The 16,598-nt window shown below is 48.4% G+C and overlaps 1 protein-coding gene across 3 annotated transcripts in view; it reads left to right on the forward strand.

Moving 5' to 3' along the window:
• Ripor2 (RHO family interacting cell polarization regulator 2) overlaps nt 1–16,598 on the forward strand; it is a 222,421-nt gene that overhangs the window by 71,641 nt on the left and 134,182 nt on the right. Inside the window, exon 1 of one of the 3 annotated variants that reach the window (XM_045132929.1) lies at nt 13,038–13,131. The exons of the other annotated variants lie outside the window; for them this stretch is intronic. Within the exon in view, the coding sequence (XP_044988864.1) occupies nt 13,071–13,131 (61 nt within the window). The 5' untranslated portion in view covers nt 13,038–13,070. Of the gene's footprint in view, nt 1–13,037; nt 13,132–16,598 lie in introns of those variants that run through there. 3 annotated transcript variants of the gene reach the window in all.

The following is a 16,598-nucleotide window of genomic DNA, read 5'->3' on the forward strand; positions in this document are numbered from 1 at the left end:
AGGTAGGAGGATCGCCATGAATTGGAGGCCACCCTGAGACTAGAGTGAATTCCAGGTCAGCCTTGGCTAGATCAAAAGCCTACCTCAAAAAATAATAATAATAATTAGTTAAAAATAAAATAAAAAGAAATAACACAACCTTGCTCAGGATAAAAGGAAGGTCTTGTCTGAAGCTGAGAGGAAGAAGTGGTGGCTTAGATGAAAGGACGAAAGAAGGAAGCAAGCCCTGGCTGTGACCTCCATCTCTCTCTGCAGTGGAAGGTGAGACACAGAGCCCGGCTCCAGCTTTGAGACAGTCGTGGGGAAAGGAAAGGGCTCGGTAGAGACGGGCGTTGTAGACAAGAGGAGCGAAGACCTACTGTGTTGAAAACCCTGACTTCCCACTGTGGCCAGAGCCTTCTTCAGGCTTTTCATCTGGGGCAGGAGAGAGGGTGGAAGGGGAGGCCCCGGCCAGCGGAGGTCCTCTGGCAGTTGAGGTGACGGTTAAGTGTGTCAGCGCCTTCTTTGACCCTACTTGGCTTTCTAAGAGCCGGCAGGTATGGTCACAGCCTGTAATGTCAGCTTTCCAGGAAGCCAAGGTGGAGTTCAAAGCCATTTAATGAATGAGTCTTTGTGCAGCCCTCCCCCAATGAAAATGGAAGGAAGGAGGGAAAGGAGGGAGGGTAGGGCTCAAAGGAGAGCAGAGTAGAGCAGTCAGGCGCTATGGTGTGGGTCAGAAGGATTCTCAAAGGCCCTCCTATTGACAGCTCTGCACATGAGCCATGCCACTGAGGGAAGGTGTAGCCCTTAAGAGGTGAAGAGATGGGCCCGGGTCTGAGCTCCTTGGCTGTCAGAGTGTGGGCGGGTGCGGCCCTCTGCGATGGGAGCTGGACCTGAGGAGATAAACGACCCAGCGCACTCCACCCCGGCCCCGGTTGAAACCACAGAGGAACTGGGGAAATGAGCAAGCATGCTGCTCTCTCAGTTAAGCTGATATCAGCACAAGGGTGATGGAGAAAGACACTGAGGACATCAACACCTACCAAACCAGACATCTAGATGCTCCTAAGTGCCCATCGCTGAAGTAGACTTAAAATGCTCCCAGCACGGCTCAGGGAATTTTGCGGGAGGGGGGCGGCAAGATTGTTAGAGCCACAAGATGGGACATTCTGCACAGAGACATTGCCTCTCCCCCATAAGTGACTGCTGCCCCACAATGCATGACCCGCAATCCCCATGGGGTTGACCTGCATCCCCAATGAGGAGGGCCTCTTCAGAAAAGGGCCCGGATGGCCGGGCGCCATGGCGCTCGCCTTTAATCCCAGCACTCGGGAGGTGGAGGTAGGATTGTGGTGAGTTCAAGACCACCCTGAGACTGCATAGTGAATTCCAAGTCAACCTGAACTACAGTGAGACCCTGCCTCAAAAAAAAACAAACAAAAAAGGGGGGGAAACAGGGAGGAGGGAAAGCTACCAATGTGTGATGTTTACATCTGAAATATGTCCATATCTAATAAAAACAAAAAGCAAAAAAACAAAAGAGATAAAGAGATTGAGCCTAGTGGGAGGGCTTGTGTAAGTGTGTGTGTATGTATGTGTGTGTTGCTGGGATCTTTGGCTCCCAGACGATGGCGCTGTTTTGAAAGGTTGTGGAAGCTTTGGGAGTTGGAGCCTTACTGGAGGAAGTGATCATCGGGGATGGCCCCACTTCCCGTCCGCTCCCTCCTTGCTGAGCACGGACACAATGTGCCAAGCCATTTCATCTTCCTGTTTCCCTGCCTCTGCCGCCATGATGGACAGTAGCCCCTTGAGCCATAAACCACAATAAGTCTTTCCTTCCTTTAGTTGCTTCCAGTCAGGTGTTTCGTCATAGCAACAAGAAAAGTGATCAGCATACTGGGCATGCACCCTGTCACTAAGCTACAAAGCTCCCCTAACCCGGGAGACATTTAGGTCACTGGATGTGTGCCCTCGAAGAGACTTCCTTGGTCTTCCTAATATGTCCCCCAGTGTGCCCCTCCCCACCGGCATCTCCACCAGCTACCTCGACAGTTTGTTTAGTAAGGGATGGAGGAAGATGGATAATGGGGGGATGGATTAATGGATGGTGGATAAATGGGAGGATGGATGAATGTGTGGACGGATAAACGTATGGATGGATGAATGGGAGGATGGATGAATGTGTGGACGGATAAACGTATGGATGGATGAAGGGGGGATGGATGAACATGTGGATGGATGAACGTGTGGATGGATGAATGTGTGGATGGATGAACATGTGGATGGATGAACATGTGGATGGATGAATGGATGGATGAATGTGTGGATGAATGAATGTGTGGATGGATGAACGTGTGGATGGATGAATGTGTGGATGGATGAACATGTGGATGGATGAATGTGTGGATGGATGAACGTGTGGATGGATGAATGTGTGGATGGATGAACATGTGGATGGATGAACATGTGGATGGATGAACGTGTGGATGGATGAACATGTGGATGGATGAATGTGTGGATGGATGAACGTGTGGATGGATGAACATGTGGATGGATGAACGTGTGGATGGATGAACGTGTGGATGGATGAACGTGTGGATGGATGAACGTGTGGATGGATGAACGTGTGGATGGATGAATGGGTGGATGGATGAATGTGTGGATGGATGAACATGTGGATGGATGAACATGTGGATGGATGAATGTGTGGATGGATGAACATGTGGATGGATGAACGTGTGGATGGATGAACATGTGGATGGATGAACGTGTGGATGGATGAATGGGTGGATGGATGAATGTGTGGATGGATGAACGTGTGGATGGATGAACATGTGGATGGATGAATGTGTGGATGGATGAACGTGTGGATGGATGAATGTGTGGATGGATGAACGTGTGGATGGATGAATGTGTGGATGGATGAATGTGTGGATGGATGAACATGTGGATGGATGAACGTGTGGATGGATGAACATGTGGATGGATGAACAGGTGGATGGATGAACGTGTGGATGGATGAATGTGTGGATGGATGAACGTGTGGATGGATGAACATGTGGATGGATGAACATGTGGATGGATGAATGGATGGATGAATGTGTGGATGAATGAATGTGTGGATGGATGAACGTGTGGATGGATGAATGTGTGGATGGATGAACATGTGGATGGATGAACATGTGGATGGATGAACATGTGGATGGATGAACATGTGGATGGATGAACAGGTGGATGGATGAATGTGTGGATGGATGAACGTGTGGATGGATGAACATGTGGATGGATGAACATGTGGATGGATGAATGTGTGGATGGATGAACATGTGGATGGATGAACAGGTGGATGGATGAATGTGTGGATGAATGAACGTGTGGATGGATGAACATGTGGATGGATGAACATGTGGATGGATGAACAGGTGGATGGATGAATGTGTGGATGAATGAATGTGTGGATGAATGAACGTGTGGATGGATGAACATGTGGATGGATGAACGTGTGGATGGATGAATGTGTGGATGGATGAACGTGTGGATGGATGAACGTGTGGATGGATGAACGTGTGGATGGATGAACGTGTGGATGGATGAACATGTGGATGGATGAACGTGTGGATGGATGAACGTGTGGATGGATGAACAGGTGGATGGATGAATGTGTGGATGGATGAACAGGTGGATGGATGAATGTGTGGATGGATGAACAGGTGGATGGATGAATGGGGGATGGATGAATGGGGGGATGGATGAATGGGGGATGGATGATAGAAACAAATACTAGGAGGGAGGGCAGAAACGGGGAGGATGCTGACGAGGTGGGACATTTACTTGTGCCCTTCACAACCTTAGAGCCAATATCCCCACTTATCTTCCTTCCTCTTGTGTGGGTCAGGTTCTTATTCATTGTGCAAACACGTGCAACGAGGTAGGGAAAGTGTGGTCACCCAACTTCTGAAGCCTGTGTCTGGGAGCTCCAGTGTAACGGGTTCCCACGGTACCCGTGTGAGTCCTATGCCACTCGACCACGTTTCAAAAGAGGCCTGGATTCCCGTCCACGTGTGGCAATGCCCACGGCCAAGTTCATGTTACCAGAGGTGACAAATTTACGACCAGCCCCAGCGGAAGGCAAGCAGGGTGGGTCGTTTGTGGCAAGGGTAGTCCTTACCACAAGTTCCGTTCCCATGTGGCCCGTCCCCTGCGCTGTGCAGAAAAGGGAAGGGAACATCACTATTCAGCTGGTTATATCGTGTGCTTAGGACCAGTGAAAATTCTACCCAGAAATCACAGAAAGCAGCATCTGAAATAAGTTTTTCCACAAAAATGCTATAAGACCAGTTACGACAGCGTTTTGGCTGACTCAAGCCTACAGCCACAGCACTGGGAGGCTGACAGAGGAGGAGGATGGAAGTCAGCCTGGGCTACAAAGTGAGCTCCAAATCAACTTGGGCTAGAGTGAGACTCTACCTCAAAGAGCAGGGTTGTGGGCTAGAGAAGTGGATAGTGGTTAAGGCGTTTGCCTGTGAAGCCAAAGGACCCAGGTTCAATTCCCCAGGACCCAAACAAGCCGATGCACAAGAGGCACACGCGTCTGGAGTGGTCGTTTGCAGTGGCTGGAGGCCCTGGACTGCCCATTCTGTCTCTGTCTGTCTCTCTTCTCTCTCTCCTGGCAAATAAATCCAAAAAAAAATTATATTAAAAAAAGGAGGGTTGCATCTTAGGGCTGGAGAGATGGCTCAGTGGTTAAAGGCACTTGCTTGCCAAGCCTAATGGCCCAGGTTCAATTCCCCGTACCCATGCAAATCCAGGATGCACTGTGAGTTCCTTGGCAGTGGCAGGAGACCCTGGAGTACCCATATTCTCTCTCTTCTCTTCTCTCTCCCCCCTCCTGGTCTCTTTCTCTCTGCTTCTCTCTCTCAAATAAATAAATAATATTTTTTAACGTCACATCTGTACTGAAATGTACAGAATTTTTTTTTCTTGCCACTATTCCATGAATGAGAAATCCAGAGACAGTTTGAATTATAAAGGAAAACTGTGCAGTTATATGTAACCAGCACATAGAACAGACTTCAGCACCCATGGGTTTTGGTATCCAATAGGGTCCTGGAACCAGTTCCCCATAGACACTTGGGGGAGAAGTGTTGCAGTCAGGTTTACATTTGGGATAGAAAACACCCAACCAAGAGCACCTTTTGGGAAAAGGGGTTTATTTTAGCTTACAGACTCGAGGGGAAGCTCCATGATGGCGGGGAAAATGATGGCATGAGCAGAGGGTGGACATCACCACCTGGCCAACATCAGGTGGACAATAGCAACAGGAGAGTGTACCAAACACTGGCAAGGGGAAACTGGCTATAACACCCCTAAGGCCACCCCCAACAATACACTGCCTCCAAGAGGCATTAATTCACAAATCTCCATCATCTGGGAGCCTAGCATTCAGAACACCTGAGTTTATGGGGAACACCTGAATCAAACCACCACAAGAAGTAAGAGAAATAAGTCCTTCCAAATAAAACCTCTCTGACCAGGCCCTGAGTGAGGATGGTTTTTCCACCAAATATTGTGGGATCAATTCACCTACAGGGTCAAGGAGTGTTCCCAGCTATCCTGCGATCCACTGCTCTCTCAGAAGCCATCCCATTACTTCCACCCTGATGTGCTCCACCTCACATGTCAGCTTGCTGGTGCCCAGAGTCTATCAGGGAATTAGTGACTCATTCACCTGGAAACCAGGGAGCTTGTCTTGCATGCAGCCTCAGGAAAGGTTTTACTAGGCTCTGCCTTGTAGGACGTACACCTAGCAGGCTAGTGGGACTGACTGCCTGAAAAACTGGCGAACAGGGCTGGAGAGATGGCTTAGCGGTTAAGCGCTTGCCTGTGAAGCCTAAGGACCCCGGTTCGAGGCTCGGTTCCCCAGGTCCCACGTTAGCCAGATGCACAAGGGGGCACACGCGTCTGGAGTTCGTTTGCAGAGGCTGGAAGCCCTGGCGCGCCCATTCTCTCTCTCCCTCTATCTGTCTTTCTCTCTGTGTCTGTCGCTCTCAAATAAATAAATAAATAAAATTATTTTAAAAAAAAAGCTGGCGAACAAAGCTGGGATCTGGGGCTGAAGCGAAGACTCAGCTTCTCTTGCTTGCACAGAGTGCTGGCCAGGGTTTGATTCCCCAGTGCTCCCAAAAAGCCAAATGCACAAAGCGGCCCATACATCTGAAGTTCATTTGCATTTGCAAAAGATCCTGGTGTTCTCGTATTCTATCTCAAATGAATTTAAAGTATATTCTTTAAAAAAGACTGAGAAGGGCTGGAGAGCTGGCTCAGTGGTTAAGGCTCTTGCCTGTGACGCCTAACGACCCCGGGTTTGATCCCCCAGGGCCCATATAAAGCCAGATGCACAAAGTGAAGCAGGCATCTGGAGTTCGGTTGCAATGGTGAAAGACCCTGGCACCCCTATCTTCCTTCTCTCTCTCTCTCTTGCAAATGAATAATAAAATAGTTTTAAAAAATAAAAAGAATTCTTAAAAGACTGAGAGCTGTAGCTTCAGGTCTCGAGCCCTGGCTGCTCTCCAAGATGGCAGAAATCAGCTGAAGAACATTAGAGAACCCAGTGCCAAGACAGCCTGCCTATACCCACCGCCACGTGGGTTCTGGCTGCTAGGTGTCTGCACTAGGGGCCTTGTACACGAATGTATTTTCTTTTTCTTTTTTTTTTTTAATTATTTATTTATTTGAGAGTGACAGACACAGAGAGAAAGACAGATAGAGGGAGAGAGAGAGAATGGGCGCGCCAGGGCTTCCAGCCTCTGCAAACGAACTCCAGACGCGTGCGCCCCCTTGTGCATCTGGCTAACGTGGGACCTGGGGAACCGAGCCTTGAACTGGGGTCCTTAGGCTTCACAGGCAAGCGCTTAACTGCTAAGCCATCTCTCCAGCCCACGAATGTATTTTCCTTCACGTAGAAGGAGTGGTTTGGTCATCCCAATAGGAAATCTCCCAGTGTGAGTTTCCACTCACTGACCCTTGAAAATGCGCTAGCTTGTTTCAGAGACTGCCACGACCATTTCCATCTACCCTGCTGCCCTCTCGCCCAGTTCTTATGTCCGTCATGTCCTGTCCATAGAGTGAGCTCCCTTCCACTTCCTAAGGGACAGAAAACAACCAATGTGCATCCTCGGGTCTCTTAGAAAACCATGTGCCATTGTTTGTATTTATATCGTCACCCTCAAGTACCATGAGGCTAGGGAGATGGCTCAGTAGTTAAAGGTGCTTGCTTGAAAAACCTGTGTTCGATTCCCCAGTACCCATGTAAAGCCAGACGTACAAGGTGGTGCATGTGTCTGGAGCTCATCTGCAGTGGCAGGCAGCCCTGGTGCATCCATACTAGCTCTCTATGTCTGTCTCTTTTTCTCTCTGTGTCTCTCAAGTGGATAGATAGTAGATAGATGGCAGATACATGGATGGATGGATAGATAGATAGATAGATAGATAGATAGAGCACCATGAAAATGAAAGAATGAATGTGAGACCCATTTTTTCTTTTTCCAAAAGAAAAGATAGTTGGAGAAGAAGGGAAGAGAGAGGGATGGAGAAAAAAAAGGGGGCTAATGTCACAGGCAGGGGTATAGCTCAATGGAGTGCTTACCCAGCATGCATGAGTCCCTATGCTCAAACCCCAGCACTGCACCAAAAAAAGAAAAAGATGAGTTAGGGGCTGGAGAGGTGGCTTAGTGATTAAGGCACTTGCCTACAAAGCCAAAGGACCCAGGTTTGATTCCCCAGAACCCACGTGTGTGGGGTTCACTTGCAGTGGCTGAAGGCCCTGACATGCCCATCCTCTTTCTATCTGCCTCTTTCTCTCTCTCTCTCTCCCTCAAATAAACAAAAGTTTAGGGAAAAAAATGAGTTAAGTGGCACATGCCTGTAATCTCAGCACCCAGGAGGCTAACCCAGGAATGTTACAAGTACTTACACACAGTTCCAGTTCAGCCAGGGCTATATAGCAGAAGTCTGCATAATTGTTTTTAAGAAAAGTCTGGGCTGGAGAGATGGCTTAGTGGTTAAGGCACTTGCCTGCAAAGCCTAAGGACCCATGTTTCATCTCTCTCTAGATCCCACGTAAGCCAGACACATAAAGGTGAGGCAAGCACAAGGTCACACATGACCACTAGGTGGCGCAAGCATCTGGAATTCGTTTGCAGTGGCTGGAGGCCTGGCAGGCCCATTCTCTCTCTGTCTCTACCTATCTGCCTCTCTTTCTCTCTCTCTCAAATAAATAAATAAAAATATTCAAAACAAAGAGGTTCTTGCCACCTAGTTTTGCTGGACAACCAAGAGCCATGGGGAAGAAACATCCACAATAAAATAAGCTAAAATCTTTAATAAGGAGGACTGAACGACTCCAGTGTCCTGGTGGTTCCGTGTGGTTTGAGTCTTGACACGTGCGTCTTGGTTTTGGCTGTTTCCTGCTCACTCCAGCTTGAAGCCCTGGTGTTGTTCTTCTCGCTCTCTCCCTCCTGCCCTGGCCCCAGCTTGTGTTCAGGTCTCCACCCTTGTTTACAAGCACGGCTTATTGTGCTCAGCTGTCTGTGGTCTCACGGAGGATGGGTGGCACATCTCAATCTGTTACCGCACCAGCTCTGGCTCTAGGAGAGGAAAGAAGCTTCTTGTTTTGAAGAGGAAAGGAGGTCTCTTCTGAGCATGCATTCACTTTGGGCTGCACACAGCCCTGTGCGAGCTTGGCCTTCTAGATTCCCCAGAAGAAAAGGCCAAAGTCGATCAAAGCTCCCTATGGATATGTCATTCCCTAGTTTTTATTTTGTAAGCTTTTCAGAAAACCTATTGCCCCCAACTCTTATTCTCTGCCTCAGACCACGATGTGTTCACCCATTGCCTTTTAATTAACGTCCAGTGGTTTATGCCACAGAACCATCTCTCATTACAGATTCAGCGTGGGTGAGATTTACGCCGCCTATCTGGCTGCGTCCTGTGTTGAGGGATGTCCTCTTAGGTCTGAGGGCACAGACAGGGAGGACAGGCTGTAATTCTCCCTCAGCTCTCACCTGCTGGTTTCAAAGACATGAACAGATGCATCTTTCTATCTTCTCAACGTTTCTTTCCCTCTAAGTCTTCTCTCCACCACTTGTGTTACCAGCCAGCTCAACAACTAAGGCACTCAGCTACAAAGTTTAACAACCGGGCTTCAATTCCGCAGTACCCACAGAAAGCCAGATGCACAGGATGGCAAATGCATCTAGAGTTCATCTGGCAGGGGCTAGAGGCCCTGTCATGCCCATTCTATCGTTCTCAAATAAATATATTAATAAATTTTAAAGACATGAGTTCTGGAAGCAGGGGCACAATTTTGCCCATTGAAAGACAGGGAGGGAAAAAAAACAAAGAAAGAAAGACAGGGAGGCTGGAGAGACGGCTTGGTGGTTAAGGTAACAACCCAGGGTTGATCCCCCAGTTCCCGTGTAAAGCCAGATGGACAAAGAGTTGCAGGCATCTAGAGTTCATTTGCAGAGACGAGAGGCCCCGGCACGCCCATTTTTTTCCCTCTCTCTCTTTCCTTCTCTCTCCTTGCAAACAAATAAATATTTTTTAAAAGAAAAATAGGAAAATGAACCTACAAAGGTCACCTCGTTGAAAGGGGCAGAAACCTGGCAGAAAGCACCTTAGGGAAGAAAGGGTTTATCTTGGCCAGTGGTTTGAGGCGATGCAGTCCATCCTGGAGGAGAAAGCGTGGTGGCCAAGAGTTTGAGGCAGCTGGTCACATCTTGTCTGCAGTCAGGAAACAGAACAAAATGAACACTGGGTGCTCAGCTGGCTTCCTCCTTTTTCCCTTTTCACTGAGTCTGGGACCCCAAGACCGTGGGGTGGTGCCACCCAAGGTAGGTCTTCCCTCCTCATCAGTTAAACCCCTCAGGAAATGCCCCATTGACATGCCCAGAGATATGTCTGCTAAATGCTGTCAACTACACGGTGAAGATTAATCACTGAGACTCGGGAACCCAGGGCTTCTGAGTCAGGATGACGCGGTGACCCAGGGTGTCTGAGGCCACTCCATCAAGCTGTTTAAACAAGACAGGACTAACTCTGGAGTTAGCTGCCACTCTCCTGCCGGGACAGCTATTTGAAACCTCAAAACCTTAATTGCTTTGTGTGTAAAATGGCTGGTGGCATCCACCTCCCGAGGCGGCAATAATTAATGAACACAGCACACTGGCTGAGGGGGGAGTGGATGGTCACAATCAATGCCTATTCTCCCTTCTTCACCACGAGAGATGGAGCTCTAACCCATCTCTGGGTTTCATTTGAGGCGGATACTATTTTTTATATATATATTTTTTGTTCATTTTTTATTTATTTATTTGAGAGTGACAGACACAGAGAGAAAGACAGATAGAGGGAGAGAGAGAGAATGGGCGCACCAGGGCTTCCAACCACTGCAAACGAACCCCAGACGCGTGTGCCCCCTTGTGCATCTGGCTAACGTGGGACCTGGGGAACCGAGCCTCGAACCGGGGTCCTTAGGCTTCACAGGCAAGCGCTTAACCGCTAAGCCATCTCTCCAGCCTGGATAATATTTTTTAATGTGATCTTGTCCTTGATTTGTGATAATTTTTTGAGAACTTTAATATATGAATGCATTTCAGCTTGGTCCTATTTCCACCAGGCCATACTCTTGCGCCCTCTTCCATGCCCCAGTTCCACTGAGGACCCTCCTCATCGGGGCCATTGCTAATCACTGTGGGGTCATGAACGCACCGGTCAGTCTTTGGGTGGCAGGGGTAAGGGGGACAATGCCTCAGCATGTACCTTCCCACCCTGTGGCTCTTATATTCTTTCCACCCCTCTTCCTTAGTCTTCTTTAGTGCTGAGCTCTCGGCAGCCTCCTCTTTCCATTTATGAGTTTTGAGTCTCCTCAGTGTCTACTCCTGGAGGAGGTCGCCAGGCTAGCAGTGAGAGCAGCGCCCATATTTAATCCACCAATGTCTCCTGCAACGTCCCCTGGGCCCTGATGGGCATGATAGAGATGGCTCCTCTAGTGCTAGGTAACGGGCTTTCAAACTTTTTTTTTTAATTTTTTTGTTTATTTTTATTTATTTATTAGAGAGCAACAGGCATAGAGAGAAAGAGGCAGACAGAGAGAGAGAGAATGGGCACGCCAGGGCCTCCAGCCACTGAAAACGAACTCCAGACGTGTGCGCCCCCTGGTGCATCTGGCTAACGTGGGTCCTGGGGAATTGAGCCTCGAACCAGGGTCCTTAGGCTTCACAGGCAAGTGCTTAACCACTAAGCCATCTCTCCAGCCCCAGACTTTCTTTTATTGTCTCAATGATGGGTCTTAGATCTCTCCATGTTCACTTCCTGAAAAAAAAAAGCAGATTTTTCTAGTCAAGAGTGAGAGCAGCGAGGATCAAAGAGGATAAACATGGGCATTTAGAAGACATTCGAGGGGCACAGCCTTTCCTCTTAGCTAAGGAGCAGTGGGAGCTTCTCTCGAGGGTCTAAAACCTTCCAAGCCATAGGCTTCTGCATGTCCAGGTTTCTTATGCTTGGGTCTATTTTAATTAACTTAATCAACGTAGTTACGTGACTGGAATGATTGATATGGGAGTGGAGGGTAAGGGTGGCGGGTGGTCAGAGGGAGGGAAGTTAGGAAGAGCTAGGGAAAGGGACCACTCCTCTGTCTGCTGCTCAGTGTGGTTCAAGGGGCTGCCATTGTCACTTGAAGTGACACAGTGGCTCCTGAGCCACGTGCCCACACACTGCTGTTCTGGGCAGCAAGGCGTCAAGCACCCATAACAAACCTCGGTGCCTATGCAAGCCCCTAGCACACCCCTTATTCCTAAACCCTCTCCAAACAGGGGGTCCATCCCTGGGTGAGACGACTGGCGATCCCACTAGGACCCAGTCTGTCCCCTGCCTTTGGGGACTCCACATGTACCAGGTCATAGATGAGCCCTCTGTGGGTGACAATTACTCCTTCCTCTCTGGTTCCTGACCTCTGAGGTGACCGTTGGACTTGTCCAGTCCCACCATCAAGAGTCTCTTCAGAGAGAAGCTGTCTGTCATAATTCCAAGGAAGCAGTTATGGAAGGCAGCACGGAGAGCCTTCAAAGCCACACAGAAATCAAAGCTCCCTAAATAAACACACAGCTCCTTGCCAGCAACTCAATTTGCATCTTCTGAGGTCCGGAGAGGCCGGGGAAAGCCCAAGATGAAGCTGTGGAGGGGCGGATCTCTGCGAACGCTGACTGTGTCGGGGTGGCGGAGTGGGGTGATGCAAGCCACCTTTGGGAGGGACCGCCTTGGGCCGCATCTTCTCCTCCCGTGCTGATCAGCTCGGAGGCATCACACCCAATATTGTGCAGTGGAAGTTGCCTGACTCCAAAGCAAAGATTTGTTTCCTGAGTAGAGATTTGATGGTGTCTGTAAGAGCCTACGTCAATGTAAAAGCTGGTTTACGTGTCGCCATGTCTGTAACCCTCAAATGGAAGGGGCTTGAAAAAAAAAAAAATCAAACAGTTCAAGTGCCACGATTCCTGAGTGAAATAAAACCTCCCATCTTCTAAATGCTTTGGTTTAGCTCAGGACTTACTTTGCTTTCAGATAAACTGCCATTCAAAGCAAAATGGAGATCTGAGAAACGTGAGCCTCTCTCTTTCAACACTCCCCATTGTGTTTAGATTCAGAAGCACTAGAGCCCACCTTCCTCTTTTAAGGAAATATGAAAGTTAAAGCTTTGAAATGAAATTCACCTCCACCCTCGGACTTTGAGTGATATCTGCGTTCAGATCCAACCGGACCCGCAGCCCCCCTTCTGGAAAGTGGAAAGTTCTTTCTTCTCCCTGGTGAGAATCACCTCACCTGGAACTCACTCTCCAAAAGGCTGCAAGAAGCTTGTTCGCATGAATGAAGCTGCTTTCTTGGGGGCCGATGCGGAAGCGGCCCTGCCCAGACTTGGGCAACCCACCCAAGGGAAGGAAATCGCCTCCGACAGCAGCCTCCCTGCTCAGAGGGAGGCTGTGGGCAGCGACTCCCTGCGCTGTGCGCCACCTCACACCTCACTCGTCTCCCACAAGATGCAGTTTCTTGATCCCGAGGAGCATCTGACGGATGAGGAAGATGACGTTTTTGGCGAAGGTAAACACGTATTTCTGGTAGGAGCCACTCTGGTCTGCTTTGATTTGACTCTATGGGGAGAGATTCGAGATGTTTGAACTGAAGGAAGGGAATTCTAAGTGGGATGGTCACTGTGGATGTCAACTTGGGCACCAAAGGATTGCAAGACAAGGGAGGGACAGGGGAGTCCGGTGGCGCTTCCAGGTGCATTTTTTAAAATAAAAATTGTGGTTTTTGAAAGGCTTGTTTGTGATCAGTAAGTAGGGTTAGGTCTCCACTCTTCCCTTCAGCTGCGGCCTCTCTTGTGACGTTTGATGGGAAACTGGCCCCAGTGCTCTGCACGTGCCAAGACTTGCTAGGGTAGGTGTCGGACGAACGGACCAGAAGTGGGTCTCCGTGGTAGCTCCTTTCCTCTCTCCACCTTCTCCTTACCACTGTCCCTCTCTCCTTGCCTTCTTCCTTCCTCCTGTCCTCTCTCCCTCCCTTACTGACTCTATCTGGATCTCACTTCTTTCTCCACACTTCTTTCACACCTAGCCTTTCATTTCCCTCTCCCTCTCCCTCTTCCTCCTGATATCCCTCAGCTTCCTGCTCTTCTTTAAAAGAATATATACAGATATTATTATCTACTTGCAAGGAGAGAGGCAGAGATAGACAGCGAGTGTGCCAGGACTTGTACTCATTGCAAATGAACTCCAGACGCATACACCGCTTTGGGCATCAGGCTTTGTGTGGGTGGTCGGGAATTGAACCTGGGCTGTTGGGCTTTACGGGCAAGCGCCTTCACTGCGGAGTCATCTCTCCAGCCCAAGCTGTCCACCCTGGAGTCGGAGTTCTGCGAGTCCACTCTGCGGTGGAAAGCAAGTGTGGAGCCTGCGGTTTTAAATGATCTGTCCAGCAGCCTTACAGATGTCTTGTTCCAACACTGCCCACTGGATGGGCCATGGGCAAGAAGCTTTCTAGACTTTGGAATTGCTTAAATAAATGGGAATCGGGACTGAGGAACCTCCTGAATTTGATTATTTTCCAAAAACAATGACTAGTACCTTTGTAAAAATCCTATCAAGGGCAATGGTAAGGTTTGTTGGTTGGTTGGTTGGTTTTTTTCTTACTTGAGCAAGAAATGCAACTTCATTGAGGAAAAAAGAAAGAACTGCGTAAGAACCTCTTGCAATCTAGTCATCTGGGATGAACTTGCTGTCCATGTTGATATCTGTCTTTCCCTTACTTTTTTTAAGCCATAGAAATACTTTAAAATCATAATTCAGGAGCTGGGCATAGTGGTAGTGCCCATACGCCCAGCATTTAGAAGGTAGAAGCAGAAGGGTCAGGAGTTCAAGGTTATTCTCAGCTACACATAGTTTGAGACCAGTCTGGGCCACATAAGACTTTGTCTCAAATTAAAAATAAAATCAAGCCGGGCTTGGTGGTGCACACCTTTAATCCCAGCACTCAGGAGGCAGAGGCAGGAGGATTGCCATGAGTTTGAGGCCACCCTGAGACTACATAATGAATTCCAGGTCAACCTGAGCTAGAGGGAGACCCTACCTCAAAAAACCAAAATAAATAAATAAAATAAAAATAAAATCAGGGGGCTAAGGAGATGGCTTAGCAGTTAAGGTGCTTGCCTGAGAAGTCTAAGAACCCAGGTACGATTCCCCAGAACCCACGTAAGCTATGGTGGCACATGTGTCTGGAGTTCATTTGTAGTGACTAGAAGCCCTGGCATGCCCATTGCTCGCTTGCTCTCTCTCTTTCTCAAAAAAATAAAATAAAATCAGGGGGCTGGAGAGATGGCTTAGCATTGAAGCGCTTGCCTGTGAAGCCTAAGGACCCCGGTTCGAGGCATGACTCCCCAGGACCCACGTTAGCCAGATGCACAAGAGGGCGCATGCATCTGGAGTTTGTTTGCAGTGGCTGGAGGCCCTGGCGCACCCATTCTCTCTCCCTCTCTCTATCTGCCTCTTTCTCTCTCTGTCTGTAGCTCTCAAATAAATAAATAAATAAAAATAACAAAAAAATAAAATAAAATAAAATCAGGCCTGGAGAGATGGCTTAGCAGCTAAGATGCTTGTCTGCACAGCCAAAGGACCCAAGTTCAATTCCCCATAACCCACATAAGCCAGATGCACAAGGTGGCACATACGTCTGGGGTTTGTTTGCAGTGGCTGGAACACCCATGCTCCCTCTATCTTTCTCTCTCTCTTTCAGATAAATAAATATTTTTTAAATATGATAAAATAAAACTATAATTTGGACCAGGCGTAGTGGCAAACACCTGTAATCTTAGTGTCCTAGAGGCAGAGGCAGGGAGAGACCCAGCAAGGCCAATAATGACCATATTTAGAGATGCTGTCATAAATAAAAATAAAATAAAATCATTTGGTCTTACAGCAACTCACCTCAGCTTGAAGAACGTCTGCTTGAGCTTTGCTGTGGATGACCCACCACTGAGAGCCACTGTGACCTTGAAGTCTGACCTCTGGCTCTTCCTTTAGCATCCCCCCCCTTTTTTAAAAAAATTTTGAGACAAGCCCAACAGACTGCCCCTTTTGTATGAGAGGGAGGGGAGGTGGGGGATTGGTACCCCAGGGCTTCCAGCCACTGTAATTGAACTCCAGACGCGTGCGCCTTGTGGACACGTGTGGCCTTGCACGCCCGTGTCTCAGTGTGTGTCTGGCTTATGTAGAACCCAGAGAGCCAAACATACGTCCTCAGGCTTCAAAGGTAAGCTCCTTAACCGCTGAGTCATCTCTCCAGCCCTGGCTTCCCCTTTAATGGAGATGTTTTCTCTGGTTCGTTTTTACCCACCTAGACCACAGTTCCCTTTACTGTGTAACAAATGACGAAACAAGGAAGACATGCCCACCTCAGAATACATGGTGGTTTTTCAGCCACTCTTCCTTGCAGGGTCATTCCAAAGTGCCCAGTCCACCTCTTCTTTCCCCCAAAGGGATTTTTCTCCATGTTTTTTTTTTTTCCTTTTTCCAGGTAGGATCTGGCTCTAGCCCAGGCTGACCTCTGGAATTTACTATGCAGTCTCAAACTCACATGGATCCTCCTACTTCTGCCTCCCAAGAGCCTGGCGATTTTAGCCATGCGTGGTTCATGTGGCAGTTTGTCCATCTGGTGTCTCATTTTATTAATGTTTTTTAAAAGTATTTTATTTGAGCTGGAGAGATGGTTTAGCGGTTAGGCGCTTGCCTGTGAAGCCTAAGGACCCCTGTTCGAGGCTCGATTCCCCAGGACCCACATTAGCCAGATGCACAAGGGGACACATGCGTCTGGAGTTTGTTTGCAGTGGCTGGAGGCCCTGGTGCGCCCATTCTCTCTCTCTCTCTCTCTCTCTGCCTTACTCTGCCTTTCTCTCTGTGTCTGTCGCTCTCAAATAAATAAATAATGAACAAAAAATTTAAATACATGTATATTTTATTTATTTAAGAGAGATTGGGAGAGACAGAGAGAGAGAGAGAGTCAGAGAAAATGGG

This window comes from Jaculus jaculus, chromosome 13 (assembly GCF_020740685.1).
Source record: "Jaculus jaculus isolate mJacJac1 chromosome 13, mJacJac1.mat.Y.cur, whole genome shotgun sequence".
NCBI classification, from domain to species: Eukaryota; Metazoa; Chordata; class Mammalia; order Rodentia; family Dipodidae; genus Jaculus; species Jaculus jaculus.